This window comes from Corvus kubaryi, unplaced genomic scaffold, assembly GCF_017639235.1.
Source record: "Corvus kubaryi isolate FWS band 111438036 unplaced genomic scaffold, C.kubaryi_AGA036_p1.0 37397, whole genome shotgun sequence".
Classification (NCBI taxonomy): Eukaryota; Metazoa; Chordata; class Aves; order Passeriformes; family Corvidae; genus Corvus; species Corvus kubaryi.
Window position 1 is genome coordinate 17398439 of NW_024581136.1, and position 18771 is coordinate 17417209.

Below are 18771 nucleotides of genomic sequence, written 5' to 3' on the forward strand. Positions count from 1 at the left end.
GCGGGGCGGCGCGGAAGGGCAGCGCCGGATGTCCCCCGTCGGGGCGGAGGAGCCGCCCCGAGAGCGGCCGGGCAGCAGCTCCGCCGCCCCCGGATGTGGGTGTCAGTCCTGTGGGTGTCCCCCCGCGCTCTACATGGGCTCTCCCCGGCGGGACTCCACACCTGTGGAGCGGGATGCTCCACGCCGCGGCGGAGGGGGGGCAGCGGCGGCGGCAGCACCCAGGTAACCGGAGGCCCCGTAGCGGAGTCGCCACAGCGGCCGCTCCCGGTCAGGCGGGTGCGAACGCGCACCCGGGTCCCTCCGCTCCCACCGCCGCGTCCGGAACGGGGGCGGCACCGCGGGGTGCGTCACTCCGCCACCCACACTTGGTACGGCCCAGCGCAAAGCATGACGGGACTGCGGGCGGTGGCGCGGCTGTGGCGCCGGCGGGGCTGGATGCGGGATGCGGGATGCTGGATGCTGGATGCTGGATGTGGGATGTGGGATGCGGGATGCGGGATGCTGGATGTGGGATGCGGGATGCTTCAGCCGCGGGTGGCTGCCGTGACAGGGAGCCAAGGAGGAAAACTTGTTCTACCCAAGTACCGATCGGGCTGATCCCCAGCAGCGTGGGCAGCAGGGATTCTCCACCTCATACTGAGCACCTGCAGTGCTGTGTCCTGCTCTGAGGTCTGGTCCGTCTACCGAAGAACGAGTTGCTGCTGGAGCGAGTCCAGAGGAGGCAACGGAGAGGGTCCAAGAATCGGAGCTCCTCTGCTCTGGAGACAGGCTGAGAGTTGGGGCTGTCCAGCTTAGAGACAAGGCTCCAGGGAAACGTTAGAGCACCCTCCAGTGCCTAAAGGGGACTCCAAGAGAGCTGGCCAGGGACTTGGGACTAGGGCATGGAGCGACAGGACAAAAAAGAATGGCTTTAAATTTAAAGAGAGAACGTTTAGATTAAATATTAGGAAGAAATTTTTCCCTGTGAGGGTGATGAAGCCCTGACACAGGTTGCTGAATCACGTCATCTTTTACAGAAATGAGGCATCCTCATTAGACCTGTGGAATTGTCACTACTTGTCACAGGCATCCCACCTGTGCTCAGTGCAACTGCTTCACCTGTCAACAGCTTAAGTTCATCTCTAATACCTTGGGAGGTGTTTGAATTTTGTTAGACACTTGCTGAGTCTCTTTTCTTTGCAAAGAACTTACCTATCCCAACTAGCTGGTAGGTATGTGGCAATTTCCCACCCCCCCCCCCCGCCCCCCAATCATAGAACCACAGAATCATTTAGGCTGGAAAAAACCTCCAAGATCACTGAGTCCCAACTTTTGATCAATCCCCACCCTGTCAGCCAGAACAGAGCACTGAGTGTCATGTCGTGTCGTTCCTTGAACACCTCAGGGATGAGGACTCCACTACCTCCCTGTGCAGTCGGTATCGAATAGACTTCCATTCCGAATGGAATTCCAGAGGTCCATTCTGGGGTCCCCCAGTGTGGCCCCCACATCCCCAACCCTTCCATGGCGATCCCCCAGCCTGGCTCCTGTGGTGATGGCCAAAGGAATATCAGGATCATGAAGTCCAGCTTTTAGCCCTGCACAGGACATCTCTGAGAGCCACACCACGTGCCTGACTGCATTGTCCAGAGACTTCTTGAACTCAGTCAGGCGTGGAAGTTACAGAGGATTTAGCCTGAAGGCACCTCCCATAGTCATCCAAATACAGGCTTCCTGTACGTACAGTACAAAGATTTGCAGGCGTGTATGTATCAGGTGCCAAAACAAAGAGGCGTGATGCAAGAGATAACAGAGATGATTACTTTAAGTCATATTCACCCAGTGCTTTGAGCTGGTGAGTGGCAGGAAGAGTGGAAGGAAGCAAGCAGAGCCTCCAAAAGGAAACCTGAGATGCTCACACTGTGATTAGGATGGATGCACTGCTGACAGTGTCTGAGCAACAGCTGCTAAATCCGGGAGGCACTTGAGAGACGCTCCCTGTTTTGTTACAAATAGAAGTCGATAGGTTATTTGGGCTGAAAACACCGCATATTTCAATTCTCCGGGCCCGCTGCAGGTCTCCCTCAGCACCGGCCCCTCACGGCCGCCGCCAACATGGCGGCGGGGCCCGTCACGTGCGCGGCAGCGGCCGCGCCCCGCGCGCGCGCGGCACCTCCCCCGTGAGGGAGGCGAGAAAATGGCGGCGGCGGCGGCGCCTTGAGCGGCGCGTCCCAGGCGAGTGTCCCGGCGGGGCGCGCGGAGCGCGGGCAGCAGCAGCTGCGGGGCCCCGGCCGGGCCGCGGGGGCGGGGAACCCGCGCCCTGACCGCGCCCCGGCGCCGGGCCGGCCCCGCCCGCCTGCCTTTGCTCTCCTGAGGGGGCGGTGGCGGGGCCGGGCTGGGCGAGGCGGGGGCTGAGGGTGGGTCAGCCTGGCCTGGGCGGGGGGCGGCCGGCGAAGGGGCACCGGGGCGCCTCAGCGCGGGGCTGGTACTCCGCATGCCGTGGGGGGTATTCCCACAGAGCATACCTTCGTTATTTATTTCATTTTATTTTATTCATTATTTCGTAGCCCTCTGTCAAATACGGAATACTGTAGGGGTTAGGCTTGGAGAAAATTTTTGTTTAGTTTGGGTTTTTTTGTGGTTTGTCTCCTTGGAGTTGCAGGGAGAGGTTGTGAATGAAAAAAGAAATAAACTGTGTGGTTGTGGATGGTTGTGGTTGTGGATGTGGGTTTTCAGCAGGGTTTGTTATTACCATGGCATTTACCAAAACTTTCCACAACATGAGTAATGACATTCGCGTGTCCACCGTGAGGGCAGTTTCTTAATCGGTGTAGAATAGCAGGTATTTTTTTACTTCAGGTGGTTGCTTTGACCAAGAAAAATATAAAGAAACAAAACTTTGGAATATTTACCTTATGCACAATGTAACCTGAAGTTATGTGGTGTCTTGTACTGTTACTGCTTGAATAAATACATATTTTCAATATAGTTTTCTGTTGTGTTTTGTGTTTTGGGCTCACTTAAATGCGTAGTGGTTGTTGCAAGTCAATGTGTTTTCTAAAACTTGCTTTGCATTACAGAGATTGTTTTGAGTTAAAGTTGTTCAGGGAGCATCATCGCAAGGTCTCCATCATTAAACAAAATTAATTTTCTTGTAAATTAACATCTGATGCCCACTCGAGGTGAGGTGTCAGAGGATAGATGGAGATGCTGACCAAAAATTTGGGAGCTCTTTACTGTTTTCATTGTGCATCCTTTGTGAGAACAACCTGAGCAATGACAATATTATTTTTGAAATAATTTTGAGCTAAAGGATTAACGGCTCTCTTGGAGTGAACTTGTGATGGAATATTTACTAAGTGGGATATGTTGCACATCTTGCTCATAACACACCCAAAACACGGCTGAGAATGAAGGAAATGAGACATCTAATGTTTTAAGCTAATTTAACTGGTTGCATAACTCTGCAAAAACCAGCTAGACAAGTTGTAGGTGTAAATATTTTGAAGTGCTTTTAATGTCCACTGGAGGAGACAGGACTTTTTATTTTAAGATACTTTTCATGATGTGAAATTAACGTAAAGGGGTTTTAGGAATGATGCTGGGTTTATTGCAGTTGGAGTGGGAACCTGTGTGTCTTAACTTGTGCCCTGATGTAGGTAGACAACTGGCATCAGTAATGCACAACAGACCTGATTTTTTAACAACAAATCATATTTTTTCTTCAGTTCTAATAGCAGGGATCTCTGCTTTTAGAGCATCCGTTATTGCCACGAATTTTCTTTGATGGGAAAGTCCATGCAAGTGCCCTATGCAAGGGTAGGCAAGAGGTCTTTAGGTGACCATGTATCTGTTAAAGTTTAGCTGTTGCAGGTCCTCAGGAACTGCAGCATCACGTGCAGCCCTCTGCTTGTAGAGTAGTCGTGTTTTGGGAGCTGAGGGTGGCAGCCTGGCAGTGTCCTGTTCTTCTTCCAGCTGTGTGAGTTGAAACTCCTGATAATGTTCCCTTTTGATGCAGCATCCAATGGGTGGTTTGTTAAGAACTTGGCAAAGCTGCTTTTTTTCTAGTATATTGCAGCTCTCTCTGATTATTTCTCTGAGCCCCTCTTTATGGTAAGAAGGAAACACATCTTCTCAACTCTCCCTTTTTTTGGCATCCTTTTGAAAGCAATAAACAGCTACTATGCTATTTCCTGTTAATCATAATACAAAGACTGAAAAAGAAACTGCAGTAAACACCCCCATAACATATATTGAGGTTTGTGATTCATTTCAGTTTTAAAGATGACATTTTGTGCTCTGCAACAGAAGGAAGTCGCATAAGACTGGGGAGGATCATTTGAGGTGCTTAAATAGGTAGTTTGTTCCTTGGTTCTTGCTGTATTATGTGAGGTGTTGTTAAAAGGAATTTTGCCTGTATCCTTTCCCTCTCTCCCCAAACAGAGTATTTCACTGGTGATTTTTGCCAAGAGCAGGTTTTGTTCAGTGTCCAGGGTCAGCCAGCAATTTCAGTCATGGGGGTGAGGGAGGTGATCCTTGTCCTGTGTAGCTGGCTGGAAATCTTGGATGTATTCCTAAATTGCTTCTTTATTGCTACTTTTTATAGATTTTAGAAGATTATAACTACATCTCTCAAGAGACTGCATCAAGTAATAGCAAATACTACAAACTAAGATTGGATACTAAGGAGAAATTCTTTACTATAGGTTTGGTGAGGCCCTGGCACAGGTTGCCCATGGAGGCTGTGGCTGCCTCATCTCTGCAAGTGTTCAAGGCCAGGTTGGATGTGGCTTGAAGCAACCTGGTGTATTGAAAGGTGACCCTGCCATGGCAGGGGGTGGGACGAGATTATCTTTAAGGTCCCTCCAACCCAAACTATTCTGTGATTCTGTGAAACTTACCTTTTGAAAATTGTCTATTGTTCTGTCTCAGCAAAATGTAATTTTTGCATTAAAATCAGCATGTTCTGGCCTTGTTTGTGAACTACGTTTGTGTCGCTCCTGCCAGGCTGGACGAACGCTGCACAGCTATGGAGAATGAACCCAACACAACAACATGTTCTGGATCCACAACGACCGTCACCACCACCTCCACCTCCCGCACGCCGCTGCCACAGATCTCTGTCTACAGCGGCTCTGACAGACATGCTGTCCAGGTACTGGGCTCTGGGGTCTTCCTCCCTGTCCTGTACAGAGCTCTAAATACAGGCATTGTGCAGTACTTTACACAGGATTAACTCTTCATTCCTAATTGCTGTTGTCTTTCTTAATAGCTGACTTGCTGGTTTTCAGGAGGTGTTTACTGGAGGGTATCAGACCACTGAAGCATAATCTCCCAAATAAGAGAGGGGGAAATGCTATGATAGAAAGTTTGGTTTGTTCACCATTTGCTGAGGGTGTGGATTATTAACATAAACCTTTGCAAAATAAAGCTGTTTGTTTGACCAACTTTGACTACAGGGATCCAAGGTATTTGTGTGGGTTTAAGTGCTGTGTGGGATCCAGCCCCCTCTTGCTGTTCTTGAAATTAGGTCTCCTTGAACTTTGTACAGTCCATTCTGTTGTGTTTGATAACTGGATTTCTCACACACTATTCTGATCTCTCAAAAAGCAGAACATGGTGTAGGATGTGTTGACAAGCAGCTGAGAGGCTGGGATGATGTGTTGGGAATGATGCTGTATTGTCAGGCTGTCCTTGAGAAATGTGAATATATTGATGTTGACAGTACTCTGTGACTTGGTCAAGAACAGTGAGGGAGCAAGTTCAGTATTTCATAACTGATGTGAAAAAAATTTATTTGGTTTTATTTCCTTGTAAGGGTAAACTTCAACATCATGTCAGCATGGTGTGTGCTTTGTAATTGTAATTAATTACCTACTGATTCATCACAGGTTATTCAGCAGGCCTTGCATCGTCCTCCTAGCTCAGCTGCTCAGTACCTCCAGCAGATGTATGCAGCCCAACAGCAGCATCTAATGCTGCAGACTGCTGCTCTGCAGCAGCAGCACTTAAGCAGTACCCAATTTCAGAGTCTGGCAACTGTTCCACAGGTGAGAGTGAAGATTGCTGAAAAAGAACCGCGTATTATCTAGAGCAGGGCTACAGTCGTTGTCAAACGTAATAACAGCTTAAGTGCCTGAGCTTAGTGCCTCATAATTCACTGTTATATTTTAATGACGTTGTTATTTTAAATTGTATCGTCCTCCAAACTGTTGGGAGGATTTTGTCCAGTGGTATAGATGCTCCAGTAGGCAACCATTCCATGCTTTATTGCATACATTATAATGCATCATGTAAATCATCAAGCAGTAATAAATATTAAAAATAGACTACTTCAATCTTCATCCCATGATTTTCTCTAAAAGTTGATGGGGGGAGCAATGAATAGCATTGTATCTTAGTGAAATAAAAAATAATGAACATCTGGCATCTTAGTGTTTTGCCTCACATCTGGCTGCATTATAAGTAATGGTAAAATTAAATTTTAACCCTGAATGTGAAAATGTAGGAGGTAAATGACATTTCATATCTGAAACACAGCTTTTAACATCAGTGATCACTGGAGGAGGCCCATTTTGAATTCAAGCAGTGGCAAGAATTCCTTTGACCTCAGCTGGCCTTGGATTGAGAATATGATCTTGCAGAGAGAGGTGGTTGTTAATGATTTTACACAGGGAAATGCTAAATGGAGTTAAAGACCTCAGGGATATGGCTGTTTGGTGTCAGAGCTGGACTGACTAATTTTTGCTCCTGGCTTTTTCTTCTATACCTTTTTCATTAGGTTGTGGTAATATGTTGATTTGTCTTTTTTGTTGTGATGGATTTCTATATGGACATACAGCTACTGAGACAGAGCAAAGAAAATCAGATTGGGAAAGTTTTGGTTCTGTTCATACATAAACCTAAATCACTGTCCTTGTTGTTCATCTGAAGGGCTGGAATAGAATCCAGTGGTAGATGCTAGATGTGCATACATAAGTTACCATTCCAGAATATGAGGCTGTTCTCTACAGCATTTATAAAGTTTGCTTTGTTTTAGACTATTCTAATCACAATAAAATTATGATGTGAGTTTTAATAATAACAGTTCTTAATGATATTGCATTTTAAGTTCTAAGCACCATAGGCAGGGAGGTGATCACTTAGCTACATCATTAGCAGTTTGGCAGACTTTACCTCTGATTGTTTTTCTTCAAGTCTTGATCTGAAAGAATTATATGCCTGAAATTTGGTAGGACTTCAAGGAATTTTGCACCTTGCAGGTAGCATCCCATAGTGCAGAGTGCACTTTGCTGAAAACTATTTCCACCAAGTAAAGCATTCTTATTGTTAACTCAGAGAAAATGTAAAGGTAGAGAGGGCTGTTTCTCATGGTTTATACAAAAAAATGAACATCACTTAAGCACTTTCTGATTTCATTATTTGACACATATTCTTGCTATTTAGGCAAGCCTGTCAGGTGGGAGGCAATGTACTTCCCCCACTGGGAGTGTCACTCAGCAGTCAAGCATGTCGCAGACCTCGGTACGTAACTGCACCAAGCCCTCCTTCCATTCCCAACCCCGCTTGGTTCTTATATGGCTGCAGGGAAAAGCAGAAAATATTTTAGCATTTCAGCTTGTGTTGTTAAAATCAGTACTACAGACACAGTGAACAGAAGTATGATGACTCTGAAATAAATGTCGGGTGCTGTGTGTGACTGTTGCTGGCCGCTGTTGGCTTCCCCAGTTCCAGACCCCTCTTGGTTCTCTCAGGGGCAGCTGCTCACTCCACAAGCACCAGTGGCTGTTTCTACTCCTGTAGAAACCACTCCCTGAGCTCTCATCTCTTACATGATTTCTTACTGGATTTTCTACATTAGTTTTTTATTCAGGGCACTACTGTAGGTGAAAATTGTAATTGTGTATCAGGGATGAAATAGCACAAAATCTAAAGAATTCAAGTCAATGCTCACATATATTTATGAAAGTGATTAAATGTTTATAGCATTCATTCTTTTATTGATTATCATCTTTTATCATGCATCTTTTTTGCAGTTTCACTTCCCATATTCTAGGCATGTGCTCAGGTTTCAGTTGTGAGTGGCTCTGTGTTCAGTTCATGCTGTATTTCTTTAAGTGCCATTATCAGACATGCACAGTCTCTTCTGTACAGTTTTACAGTTATGTGAATTAGGATTTGTTAGTCCTACAGACATCCTGCTTATTAATCACACCCTCAAGCTGTTCATGACTCCAGTGCATAGCTTCAGTGATTTAACTGTGTATTTTTTTTAAGCTCTCATAGCTTGGCTTGGCTTACAGCTGTTAGAACTAAAACCATTCATTCATTAAATTTAGGAGGGAAAGTCTATTAAGATGTCTGATGTTAAACTTAACAAAATAATTGGGCTGGGGTTTTTCAAGGAAATCTTTTAAGTAAGTGATGAAAAAGAGCTGGGCACTTAACTCTGTTAGACTGGTTAGAAAAAAAAAAGGAAAAGCAAAATCACAACAGCTTCTTTTTTTAAGAAGATGCTAAAGAGTGGTTCTTGAGGAGCATTTAATATGAAATTGGAGAAGGTTTTAGTCTTCAGTCATTTTTTAGTGTGCATATATGAAATGAGGATTGAAAGTCCATACGTGGTGGCACAAATGAGCGTCCTGATCAGGTTGCATAATGGAAGATACCAGTCCAGGCAGTTAATATAAACATTTAAAGATCTTAAATATTAAAGTTCAGGTGTTTTTCTTAAAATATTGAAAACTCATTCTACATATTCAATAAATGTGTATTTCTATGAGGCATATTTTACAGACTTCCTATCATTGTTTATATTTGTGACTGCTTATTATTATTTACTGCAAAGTGGTTGCTTGCAGTGTAAGAATAAAAACGTACAGTCTTGCCAGAATCCAATTTTATGATGATTGGCTCAATATATTTTTGATACCTTTACAGTTCAGAGATTCCAACTGCCCCTGCCATTTTTGTCAAAGGCTTTCTGGCTTTAGACCCTAGGGTGACGGAATTTCCATGACAGAAGCAATATTTTTGTTTCCTTAGATTAACCTCTCCACCTCTCCTACACCTGCACAGATAATAAGCCGTTCTCAGACCTCCAACACCACCAGCAGCAGCATCACCCAACAGACGATGTTGCTGGGCAGCACCTCTCCCACCCTGAGTGCAAGCCAGGCCCAAATGTATCTACGAGCTCAGATGGTAAGTTTTGACTGCAGTCCTTACAAAGTTTGGCTTTGGTCTGTCCTTATTGGAAGATCTAAGCTCTCTTTCTTAAATATAATAGATATTGGGCTGTTCTCTTGTCTTTTTTTCACTAATTTTTAGTATTGAAGGGAAAGTTCTCTTAAGTGCTTGTATGAAAGATCATAGATGTGTTTATTTATCTCAAAGATTTTTCTCAATATGCAGAACAAATATTATATTTGGTTTACATTATTCTCTTTTAGTTTTGTTTATTTAAATTATCATGATAAATAGCTCTTTAAATAAATTAATCTAGAAGTTAAAAAGTAAATTTTAGAAGCTGTACATCAGTATGTGTAAGTTATGTATCTCTTTAAGATACTGCATTTCTTTCACAGATTTTAAAAATTTCAGTCTGTTACCATGTACCTTTTTTCTTGCTTAACAGCTTATTTTTACTCCTGCGACCACTGTGGCTGCTGTCCAGTCTGACATTCCTGTTGTCTCCTCATCCTCCTCATCTTCCTGTCAGTCTGCAGCTACTCAGGTGAGCTTGTGTAAACTTACTAAAGGTCCATCCAGTCGAGTGGGACAAAACTGAAAAGTAAAGAAATATTGCGCTTAAGTTTTTCTAGCTTTACTTGCACCCCAGACCAGAGAGCAGATGAGCTGCTGGAGTGGGTCTGCCAAGCTCCAGCTGAGTCACCTTACCTGTGAAGATGTGCTGAAGGTTGATTTGTCCTCACTGGGACAGAATGGCAGTGAATGCCTCCTGCATGCCAGTGAGGAAACAAGTTGGGTTTGAATGTGCCCTGTGGTGACACACGGAGCAGTGAGAAGTGAAATGTAAACTAGCTGTTCATTACACAGATACTAACTGCTGAGTGGGGAAGGGATTATGTAATCAAAATAGGGGATGGTGATAACAAGATAACAATTAGTCTTCTTTTTCATGTAAAGGATGATGTGAATTAGTGCTTCGAGGGTAGGCATTATCCTTGAAAATGAAATTTTAGCTCAGCACGTAGGATTGGAGATCTGGGATCGTTATGTACAGAATCTGGGTGTGATATAACAGACTTCAGGGAAAGTGGTCCCTGACTGATTTACATTTCAGAAAACAAAACCTTTTGTTTCATGTGATATTGGAGGTGTCATGATGAGAAGGGAGGTTAATACTGGTGTAGAAACAAAGGTCTCCATTTTGTTAACACACAGATAGTAGAGGAGACTCTGGTCCCACTGACCACCCAAGCCTCTAGCTTATGTTGGTGTCTGGAAGCTCACTCACAGACCACTGCACTTCTGCAGTGTCTGTGTGAAAATAAAATTGCCTTTGCTTAAGATGCCTTGTGTCACTTACTTTGAAGGCACAATAAAAGAGAAAAATAAAAGCTTTAATTCAAATTAATTAAAAATTTCCATTTCTTTTAAAAATTCAATAAGGGAAAAAAGACTTCTGTATTTATCACTGAAGTAATAAAGATCTCTATCCTTCTCTAAATTTTATGGCTTTAAAGATACTTTGATATGCAGATTTTTAGCTTCTTGTGATCACGTGGGATGAGAAGCATTACAAAATGTAAGTTTTTTTGCTGTTTTTGCCTGATCTTTGTCATAGGTATTTATAGAGTTTGGGTTTTTTCATGTTTTGCTCATTTCCCAGGTTCAGAACTTGACGTTGCGCAGTCAGAAGCTGGGTGTGTTGTCAAGTTCACAGAATGGCCCACCAAAGAGCAGCAGTCAAACTCAGTCCCTGTGCCCCAGTAAACCTGTCAGCAGTTCCAAGGGCAGCCAGCCAGATCCCTCAGAAAGCAATAGGAAAGGCGAGAGCCCAGCTCCGGAGTGTCGGAGTACGCCGGTCACACGGACATCCAGCATACACCACTTAATAACACCAGGTGGGATGAAAACAGAGCTATAGGAAAGTTACTTTACTTAAAACTGATTTGTATATCACAGTTCTGTCAGAGTTCAGTGCTCTCTGGCCATGTTATTATAGATATTCCACATGAATAGAGTTCAAATTTTCTTAGTAAATTCACTTATTTGTTGGTATTGGATGCTGCACAGGATTTTGATCAAGCAGAGGCAGGAATTTTCTTAAATCACAATACAAGCACAATATAGCAACTGCAATATCCTGTTGAGTCACAGCACAGACATGATTCCCATTCCTGGTCTCTCTCTGTGTGTTTGTTGTCAGGACATGCCTGACATCTCCAGGCAGCAAAATGTGGGCTGAAACCATCTCAAGCCTCTTGCTCCCATCAAAATCCATTTTGTTGGTGGTTTGGTTTTTCTTTTCTTGTGTCGTTTGTGTCATGAGAACGTTCTTATATCGGGTACTTTTATAAACCCATAGGTAACAATGCTCAGAATTTCAGTATTTTGTATTGAGAGAAATCCAAATAACCTGCACTTGGTTAGAGTGGCACTTGCACTGCATGCAGCATATCTACATCCTAGCTTTCTTATTTTGAAGAAGTGATGGTAGTCTAGACAATTGGTTTGAATTCTGTGGAATGTAGCTTGGCTTAGTGACAGCTTTTAGAGAAAGAGTGGGACTTGGAGGCAGACATTGTGGAGGTATTGAACCCTAATGCTCTCAGAACTCAAATCGGTAAGAAGAAAATCTGTCCTTAGTAGCAGAACAAATCAAAAAACCTACACAAATGAGTCGTTTCTCAAGTGGACAAGACAAAGCAAGAAGAGATTTGCGTGTGGAAGACAATATATATGTGTGCTGTAAGAAATGACTGGTGAGTCACTGGTTCACTTAAAGGTGATGTGATTTCTCTGGAAGCTGCACTATTTTTAGATTTGTACCTCTCAGTTGCTGTGTTCAAGTTCAGGCAAATGCTTTCAATGGTTTAAATTTATACTGAACTCTTGGAGTTTTATTTGGTATCTTAAAACAGTATTATCTACACTTTAACTTAGCACTTATCTGCAAAACCTGTTGATTGTGATGTGCTTATCATTTCTATTCAAGTCTGTTTCAAAGCAAAAGTTAAATCCATTTAAAATTGCATTAAATTCTTAAATAAGGCTGGATCAGCAATAATGTTAGACCTAGCACCAAAAAGATAAGTTTAGATACTTCTTTATAGAAAGTACATATATGTAAAAAGCATGGCCATATTCCTTTATTCATTTATGCATTTTACTTTGGAAATTGATATACTCCCCTAATAAATTGTTCCTGTGTTCTATATGCTGTCAAAGAAGATATTTCTAAACAAATACATTTTTAAAATATTAAATGTTTAAAAAATTGTACTGATCTTTAAAGTGAGAATTTTTGAGGTGTTTTATAATATTTTCAGAACTTGAAGAAATAAATACTAATTGTCACTTTTTTCCCTTCCCTCACAGCTTCATATTCTCCATTGCAACCTCATTCTCTAGTAAAACATCAGCAGATCCCACTTCATTCGCCAGCTCCAAAGATTTCCCATCATCAGCTGATCCTGCAGCAGCAGCAGCAAGTCCAGCCGATTGCACTTCAGACTCCTCCGGGCCAGGAACCGCCTCCATCCCAGCACTGTCTGCCCCTCCCCAGCCATGCGCTGCCTCCGGCTCCCAGCGGCGTCCAGTCCCACTGCTCCCCTATCCACATCCATCCTCCGCCTCTCACGCTCTCTCCTACCCCATCCCAGTCAGCTCAGCAGTCAGTGGTGGTGTCCCCTCCGCCATCGCACTCCCCGAGTCAGTCACCCACCATAATCATTCACCCTCAAGCCCTTATCCAGTCCCAGGCCAGCTCCCTGGTGCCGGCGGCTCTGCAGCCCGAGCCGGCCGCTCCCCAGGCGGCTGCCGCCAACCCCGTGCGACCGTCGCAGCCGCTCAGCCTCCCGCCGCACCTGCCGCTCCCGCCCTCCCCCGCCGTGCACATCGGGGCCGTGGAGCCGCCCAGCCTGGTTTCCCCGGGCCAGCAGCTCGTGTCCTCCACGCCACACCAGCAGTATCCAGCCCTGCAATCCGCTCCCATCCCTCTGGCAGCTCCGCCTCAGCTCTCGGCATCCTCAACCCAGATTCAACCGCTACCCTTGCAGTCTGTGCAGTCTTTACAAGTGCAGCCTGAAATTCTGTCCCAGGGCCAGGTTTTGGTTCAAAACACTTTGGTTTCTGAGGAAGAACTTCCTGCTGCAGAAGCTTTGGTCCAGCTGCCATTTCAAACTCTTCCACCGCCACAGACTGTCGCAGTAAATCTCCAGGTGCAGCCGTCAGTTCCGATTGAAACTCCAGTGGTGAGTGATAACATTGCATCCTTTATTCTTTCCCTGGGCTTCTCCAGAGCTGTGAGTCTGGCTCGTTGACTTAAAAGGGAGCTAAATCACGTGCTAGACAGAGGACAAGAAACCTGTTGATTACAGAACTGAGTTTTAAGAAAACTAATAGACATTTTTCTTCTGTTTCATGTTTTGATTTGGGTTTTTTTTTGTTGGCTTTTTGTAATGGATCATCAGTCAAGAATATCAACCAGGAATTGTGAAAGTGCAGATTTAAGATCTAAAATCTTGTTTCTTAATGAAATTACAACGCATTTGAAGTTAAAAAATATGAGTAAATATATGACAATGCTTACATAAAGAATTTGGTAAATGTGACATGGACTGTAAGCTTTTACCTCAATACAAATAGATTTTGATTAGGAGAATCATCTGTACTAGGTGGAAGGTGCATAGCAGGTTATTAAGATGATAGGTTTCTGGATAATTAATTTTGTACTAACATTAAAAATATCCTCCTCATAAAAGAATAGGGGAATTTTCGTACTGTACCCATCACCGCCATTTAATTTGGTTCAGTGTTTGTCTCAGATGTCTGCAGTTTGTAATTGAAGGTTTTGGCTTCAATCGCTGGATTAAAATAGTGTATGGGAAAATAAAGTGATATGCAGATAATGCTGACATTTAAGATGGTGTTGCTGGGCTTTAGCAGTAAAATGCTAATGAGATTAAGTTGAGCAAAAGAATCAGCAGATCTTGTAGGCTTTTTTGAGGCTATCAACAGGTTAAGGAAGGAGGTGTGCTGTTCATCTTTGATTTATTTTAAGAGGGTAATAAGCTCAACTGATATTTCATGGAGAAATTGGGCAAAAGAGTAGAAGCCAGGTTTGCTTTTGACAGGGTAGTGTTTTACATTTTAATCTGCTAAACTGGCTGTCAGGAATTTATGTAAATTTATTTCAACACTTTTGAGGAAAAGACCTTAAAATCTCTTACAACCACTAATGCTTGATAGTCTTGGTGTACTCCTCTGAAACAGTCAGTTTGATTACACTGCTGTATAAGATAGAACAATTTGCAGACTTGTCATTAAACTTGCATTTTGCAGATGTGTTTAAATAACATCAGATGTATGTATAAATAAAAATACAGTAAACTATACACATAAGATACTAAAAAAGTCAAGTTCTCTGATCTATTTGATTGGAGAACTGTGTTTCTTTATATATTGCGGTTTGTAACGAAATATTTTAATTTTACTGTCATAGATATTGTGATGTCCTCAAAGTTCATTGTTTGGTATGGAGTTTGGAAACAAGTATTTTATTAAAAGATTAACATATTTTAACTGGTAATTTATTTTTAAAACTGTATTTATGCAACTCTTTCAAGGTATTAAGATAGAATGGAAATCTCTCTAAAGCAATAGTTTGTTGGATGCAGATTTACCAAGTGGAGAATGTATGTGAAGAGGAGATGCCCGAGGACTCAGATTGCGTCCACATGGCAAGAACACCTACACCACCCACCTTGTCTCCCCCAGCCATAACCTTGGGCAATGGAGAGGCTCTTAATTCAGAAGATCCTTTGTCAGGTGAGGACAAATGCCAGGCTCAGGTAGCTTTTGGTTTTATGGTTTGTTTAAGTAAGTAATGGCCAACTGTGCTTGTAGTTAGTAGGTACTGAGTAAAGGAAACTGTTTGTATGAAGAGGGTGTGTTTGTGGAATAGTCTGTCAAGATAAAACATCTTCTTTTAAAAGTGGAATCTATAAAGCCTAGGGAAGAGCCTGCGTTAGGGGTTGATGGATGGAGAGATGGGTCTTGGGGATTTATCACCTCTTACTTCCAGAATTCTGAGCCCATTAGGTTGGATATAAGTGATAAAACATAACATGCTTTGTTATTTTTTGCAGAACACGGGGGACTGCCTTCAGTGACATCATCAGTCAGTGCCTCAGTAATTAAATCTCCGTCTGATCCTTCACATGCCTCTATTCCACCACCACCTCTTTTGCTTCCAGCAGCAACAACAAGGAGCAACAGCACATCCATGCCCAATAGCATTCCCAGCCTAGAAAATAAACCTCCACAGGCTATTGTTAAGCCCCAGATCCTGACCCACGTCATCGAAGGCTTTGTGATTCAGGAGGGGTTGGAGCCATTCCCTGTAAGTCTAAAAGTTGCTAGGAATTTTTTACTACTAATCTTTGAAATAAACTCTTTGTAAGAATGATGTTATTTGTGGCTAGTAGATATTTAGATCTTGAATTATGTTTCAGATGTTGGTTTTGACCTTTTCTCCACTGATTGGTGACTTGAGTAGTAGGCAGTATCTGTAGATAACTACAGAGAATGGTTTTAGGCTACCATTTGGAATTTTTTTACATTTTTCTGTCTCCCAGATCCCTCAATTAAGTGATACGTTAATTTAAACCTCAGAACTAAGTCTGTGTTAAAATTCTAAAATGCTACAATTTGTTGTTTCAAGCACTGGCAACTTGTAACTGGGCTAGTTGTAATTAGTTCCATGTCTGGTAAGAATTACTGTGGAAAATTTTAAATCACAAACTGACAATTTAAAACTTGCCTTACTAATTTCATGTGTGTCTCATTTTCCCATTCCTTCATTTCTGTAGATATAATGTGTTTCTTCCTTTGGTAAATATAATTGCAAACTCTGCAGAACAGGAGTGAGTCTTAATTTGTTTGAGGAATGAGCTTTGGCACGATATAATTACAATTCATTGATATGGAGTAGAACCTGATCATCCTCTTAGTTACAACTGTTAAATCAGAAATACTGTTTTTAATTATTCACTGTTGTGAATAATGTTAGTTACTCACTGTTGCTTTGCTTTTATTGCAATAGGTCAGTCGTTCATCTTTGTTGGTGGAACAGCCTGCAGAGAAGAGATTGCTGGTGGAGGGTCAGATCATGAGTGTGGTGTGTGTTGAATCAGACTTGCAGAACACAAAACATGCAGACAACTCCTCAGACACGGAGATAGAGGATATGATTGCAGAAGGTTTGTAGTTTTTGTTTAAATGCCCATTTTTCCCCTCTAGTTCTGTGTGCTATGAAGTGGGAGTCAAACTGTGGCCTGGCCCAGAAAAGCCAAATTATTCTGTGAACATACATTTTGTATAAATTCATCTAAGATTTGAAAGTTCAGAATTTTTTAGCCACCTCTGGGTTTTCTTTCCCACAGCTTGTATCCTTACTGCACCAGAGCTGGTTTTAGTGGTCTGTTTAAATGTCTTAATGCAACTCTTTCTTTCATTCTCTTAGAATAGTTCTATTCCCTCTTCCATACCAAAACCCTTTGCAGCAGTTATTTTGTCCTTAATTTGTTTCACTAGATGTTAATTCAATTTTCTTTTCAGTATTAACAATATACTGTGTCTGAGATTTCAGACAGCTTGTCTGTTTTGTGGAGTTATTCAAATGTTCATGGTTTTTGTTTTAGTTATTGTTCCTGACAGCTGGTGTTAGGTTTATGTAGAGAATTGGTAACTACTCATTGGATAAGCTGGTAGGAAACATCCACATACACAGAAGTTGAGTAGAGGAGATTTTTTGGTAGTAAACCAGGGTATGATTGTGTGTGTGGTAGAAACACCCTTCAAATACCTTTCTCAGTATTTCCAGCTCTTTGCTGCACTAGTGCAGGAAAAGGGCCATCTCACCTCACCAATAACAGAAAAATACTCTGTAACAATAAGCTTCAAATCAGCAGATGCCATAATCCTTTTCTTTATTGTGTGCAGCTTATCTTTTTCATAGATTGAATGTTATATATATGTTCAAGATTCAATGTTTTCCTTGCTTTCACAAGTCCCTTTGGTTGTAACAGCTGCTTATTCAAAGAAAGTACTTTAAAAGGTTAGTTCATTATGTCATTACAGGGGAGTTTGCATTTAGACTGTGGAAGGCTTGGTTCTCTTAATGAACTCTTTATAAAGCAATTCATGAGGACTGTAACCCTTCTTCTTAAATTGCTTGCTGTGTTTGAGGGCAGACCTGCTCATGGATGGCTTGAAATTCAACAAAAAACTGATTAAGTTCATTGAATAACTTAATTGAAGATTCATTAAGGTTCAGTTTGCTTAAGATCTTTTCTAGACAGAATGAAATCTATGACTTGCTTAGCTTTATGTAATTGTCTGTTAATCAAAGTATTTAACTGAATGTGTTAAATATTTGAAGATCTTTTGCCTGCTTGAGGTGAGAGATGTGAACATAATTTTGTCATTGAAACTGATTTCTGTATTCCTCATTCCTTTCTTTAGAGGGACTGGATGAAATTGAAAATGATCTTCTGAAGTGTGAATTTTGTGGAAAAATGGGATATCCCAATAAGTTTCTGCGGTCAAAAAGATTCTGCTCCACATCCTGTGCCAAAAGGTAACGCTATGTAATTATTGTTTATTATTATCTGGTTAATGGATTAACCTCTCCTGGTTAAAAGAGCAAGAATTCACAGTCAACATCTGAATGCAAAGTCTTCCATTATTACAGTTGGAAAGTTCATGTTTAATACCATAAGGTTTAGAAATGGGGAATAGCTTTCCATTTCTAGTCACCACTTAGCTCTTTTTTGACATCAGTGTGTCTGGACATGACCTGTCTCTTATGTCTGCTACATTCCCATTTAAGTAGTGGGAATACATGTTTTTGGTTTGGTACTTCTTGGGACACCACAAGCAAAATTACCTTAAAGGGATTTAGCCCTTTAATCTTAACATGGGATTTTTGCCTCTATCCTCCTTTGATGGGGTATCAGCTAGGTAGTGAAAATGAAAACAGAAAATACAATGTGATTTTAGATTTTCAGTGGACATTTTAGAGCAGAACTGTACTAGGTGATAAAACACAAAGGTATTTCTAGCAGAGAAAATTTTTAAGAATCGTAAGGACAGACATCTTCTGGGGTAATCTAGATGTACTTGATCCCACACTGAGATGAGGGTTTTGAGTAAATGGCCTTTGAGATACCTTTCTCTTATATTTCTGTGACAGCTGTTGTTGTAATTAAGCAGCATTTCTACAACACTGTGATTTTATGGTTACTTGATTGAATTCAGTCCAAAAAACTACTAGTGCATTATTGAATATATCTTACTTCTTTAGGCACAGCCTTAGTTGCACTAAGAAATTTGGGCTGTTTCCATCAGACAAGACCAGTCGTTGGAATCGGAAGTCAGATAGCCAAAGTCTTGGGCGACGCGGGCGTCGGCCGAGCGGCCCTGAGGGGGCGTCACGAGATCATTTTCTTAGACAGGTCTGTGGAATATTTGCTTAAAACTATGACATTGCTTTGGGAATTGCAAATAAAGCCTAATACTGTAGTGTATTTGTACTGCATT

At 42.2% G+C, this 18771-nt stretch overlaps 1 protein-coding gene across 9 annotated transcripts in view; it reads left to right on the plus strand.

The window, feature by feature from the left end:
- The first annotated feature begins 4 nt into the window (after nucleotides 1-4).
- The window catches only part of PHC3 (polyhomeotic homolog 3), a 31346-nt gene continuing 12579 nt past the window's right edge, over nucleotides 5-18771 (plus strand). For 2 of the 9 annotated variants that reach the window (XR_006018338.1, XM_042041888.1), the window contains exons 1-13: nucleotides 5-368; nucleotides 4987-5134; nucleotides 5871-6029; nucleotides 7426-7503; nucleotides 9025-9183; nucleotides 9617-9715; nucleotides 10835-11069; nucleotides 12547-13421; nucleotides 14847-14997; nucleotides 15318-15571; nucleotides 16274-16430; nucleotides 17695-17809; nucleotides 18536-18686. Coding sequence is in view for 8 of the 9 variants with exons in the window: in XM_042041888.1 (XP_041897822.1) it covers nucleotides 94-368; nucleotides 4987-5134; nucleotides 5871-6029; nucleotides 7426-7503; nucleotides 9025-9183; nucleotides 9617-9715; nucleotides 10835-11069; nucleotides 12547-13421; nucleotides 14847-14997; nucleotides 15318-15571; nucleotides 16274-16430; nucleotides 17695-17809; nucleotides 18536-18686 (2856 nt within the window). In the remaining variant the exon portion in view is untranslated. Of the gene's footprint in view, nucleotides 369-2126; nucleotides 2215-4986; nucleotides 5135-5870; nucleotides 6030-7425; nucleotides 7504-9024; nucleotides 9184-9616; nucleotides 9716-10834; nucleotides 11070-12546; nucleotides 13422-14846; nucleotides 14998-15317; nucleotides 15572-16273; nucleotides 16431-17694; nucleotides 17810-18535; nucleotides 18687-18771 lie in introns of those variants that run through there. The other 7 variants (XM_042041890.1, XM_042041895.1, XM_042041891.1 and 4 more) reach the window with 7 other exon arrangements.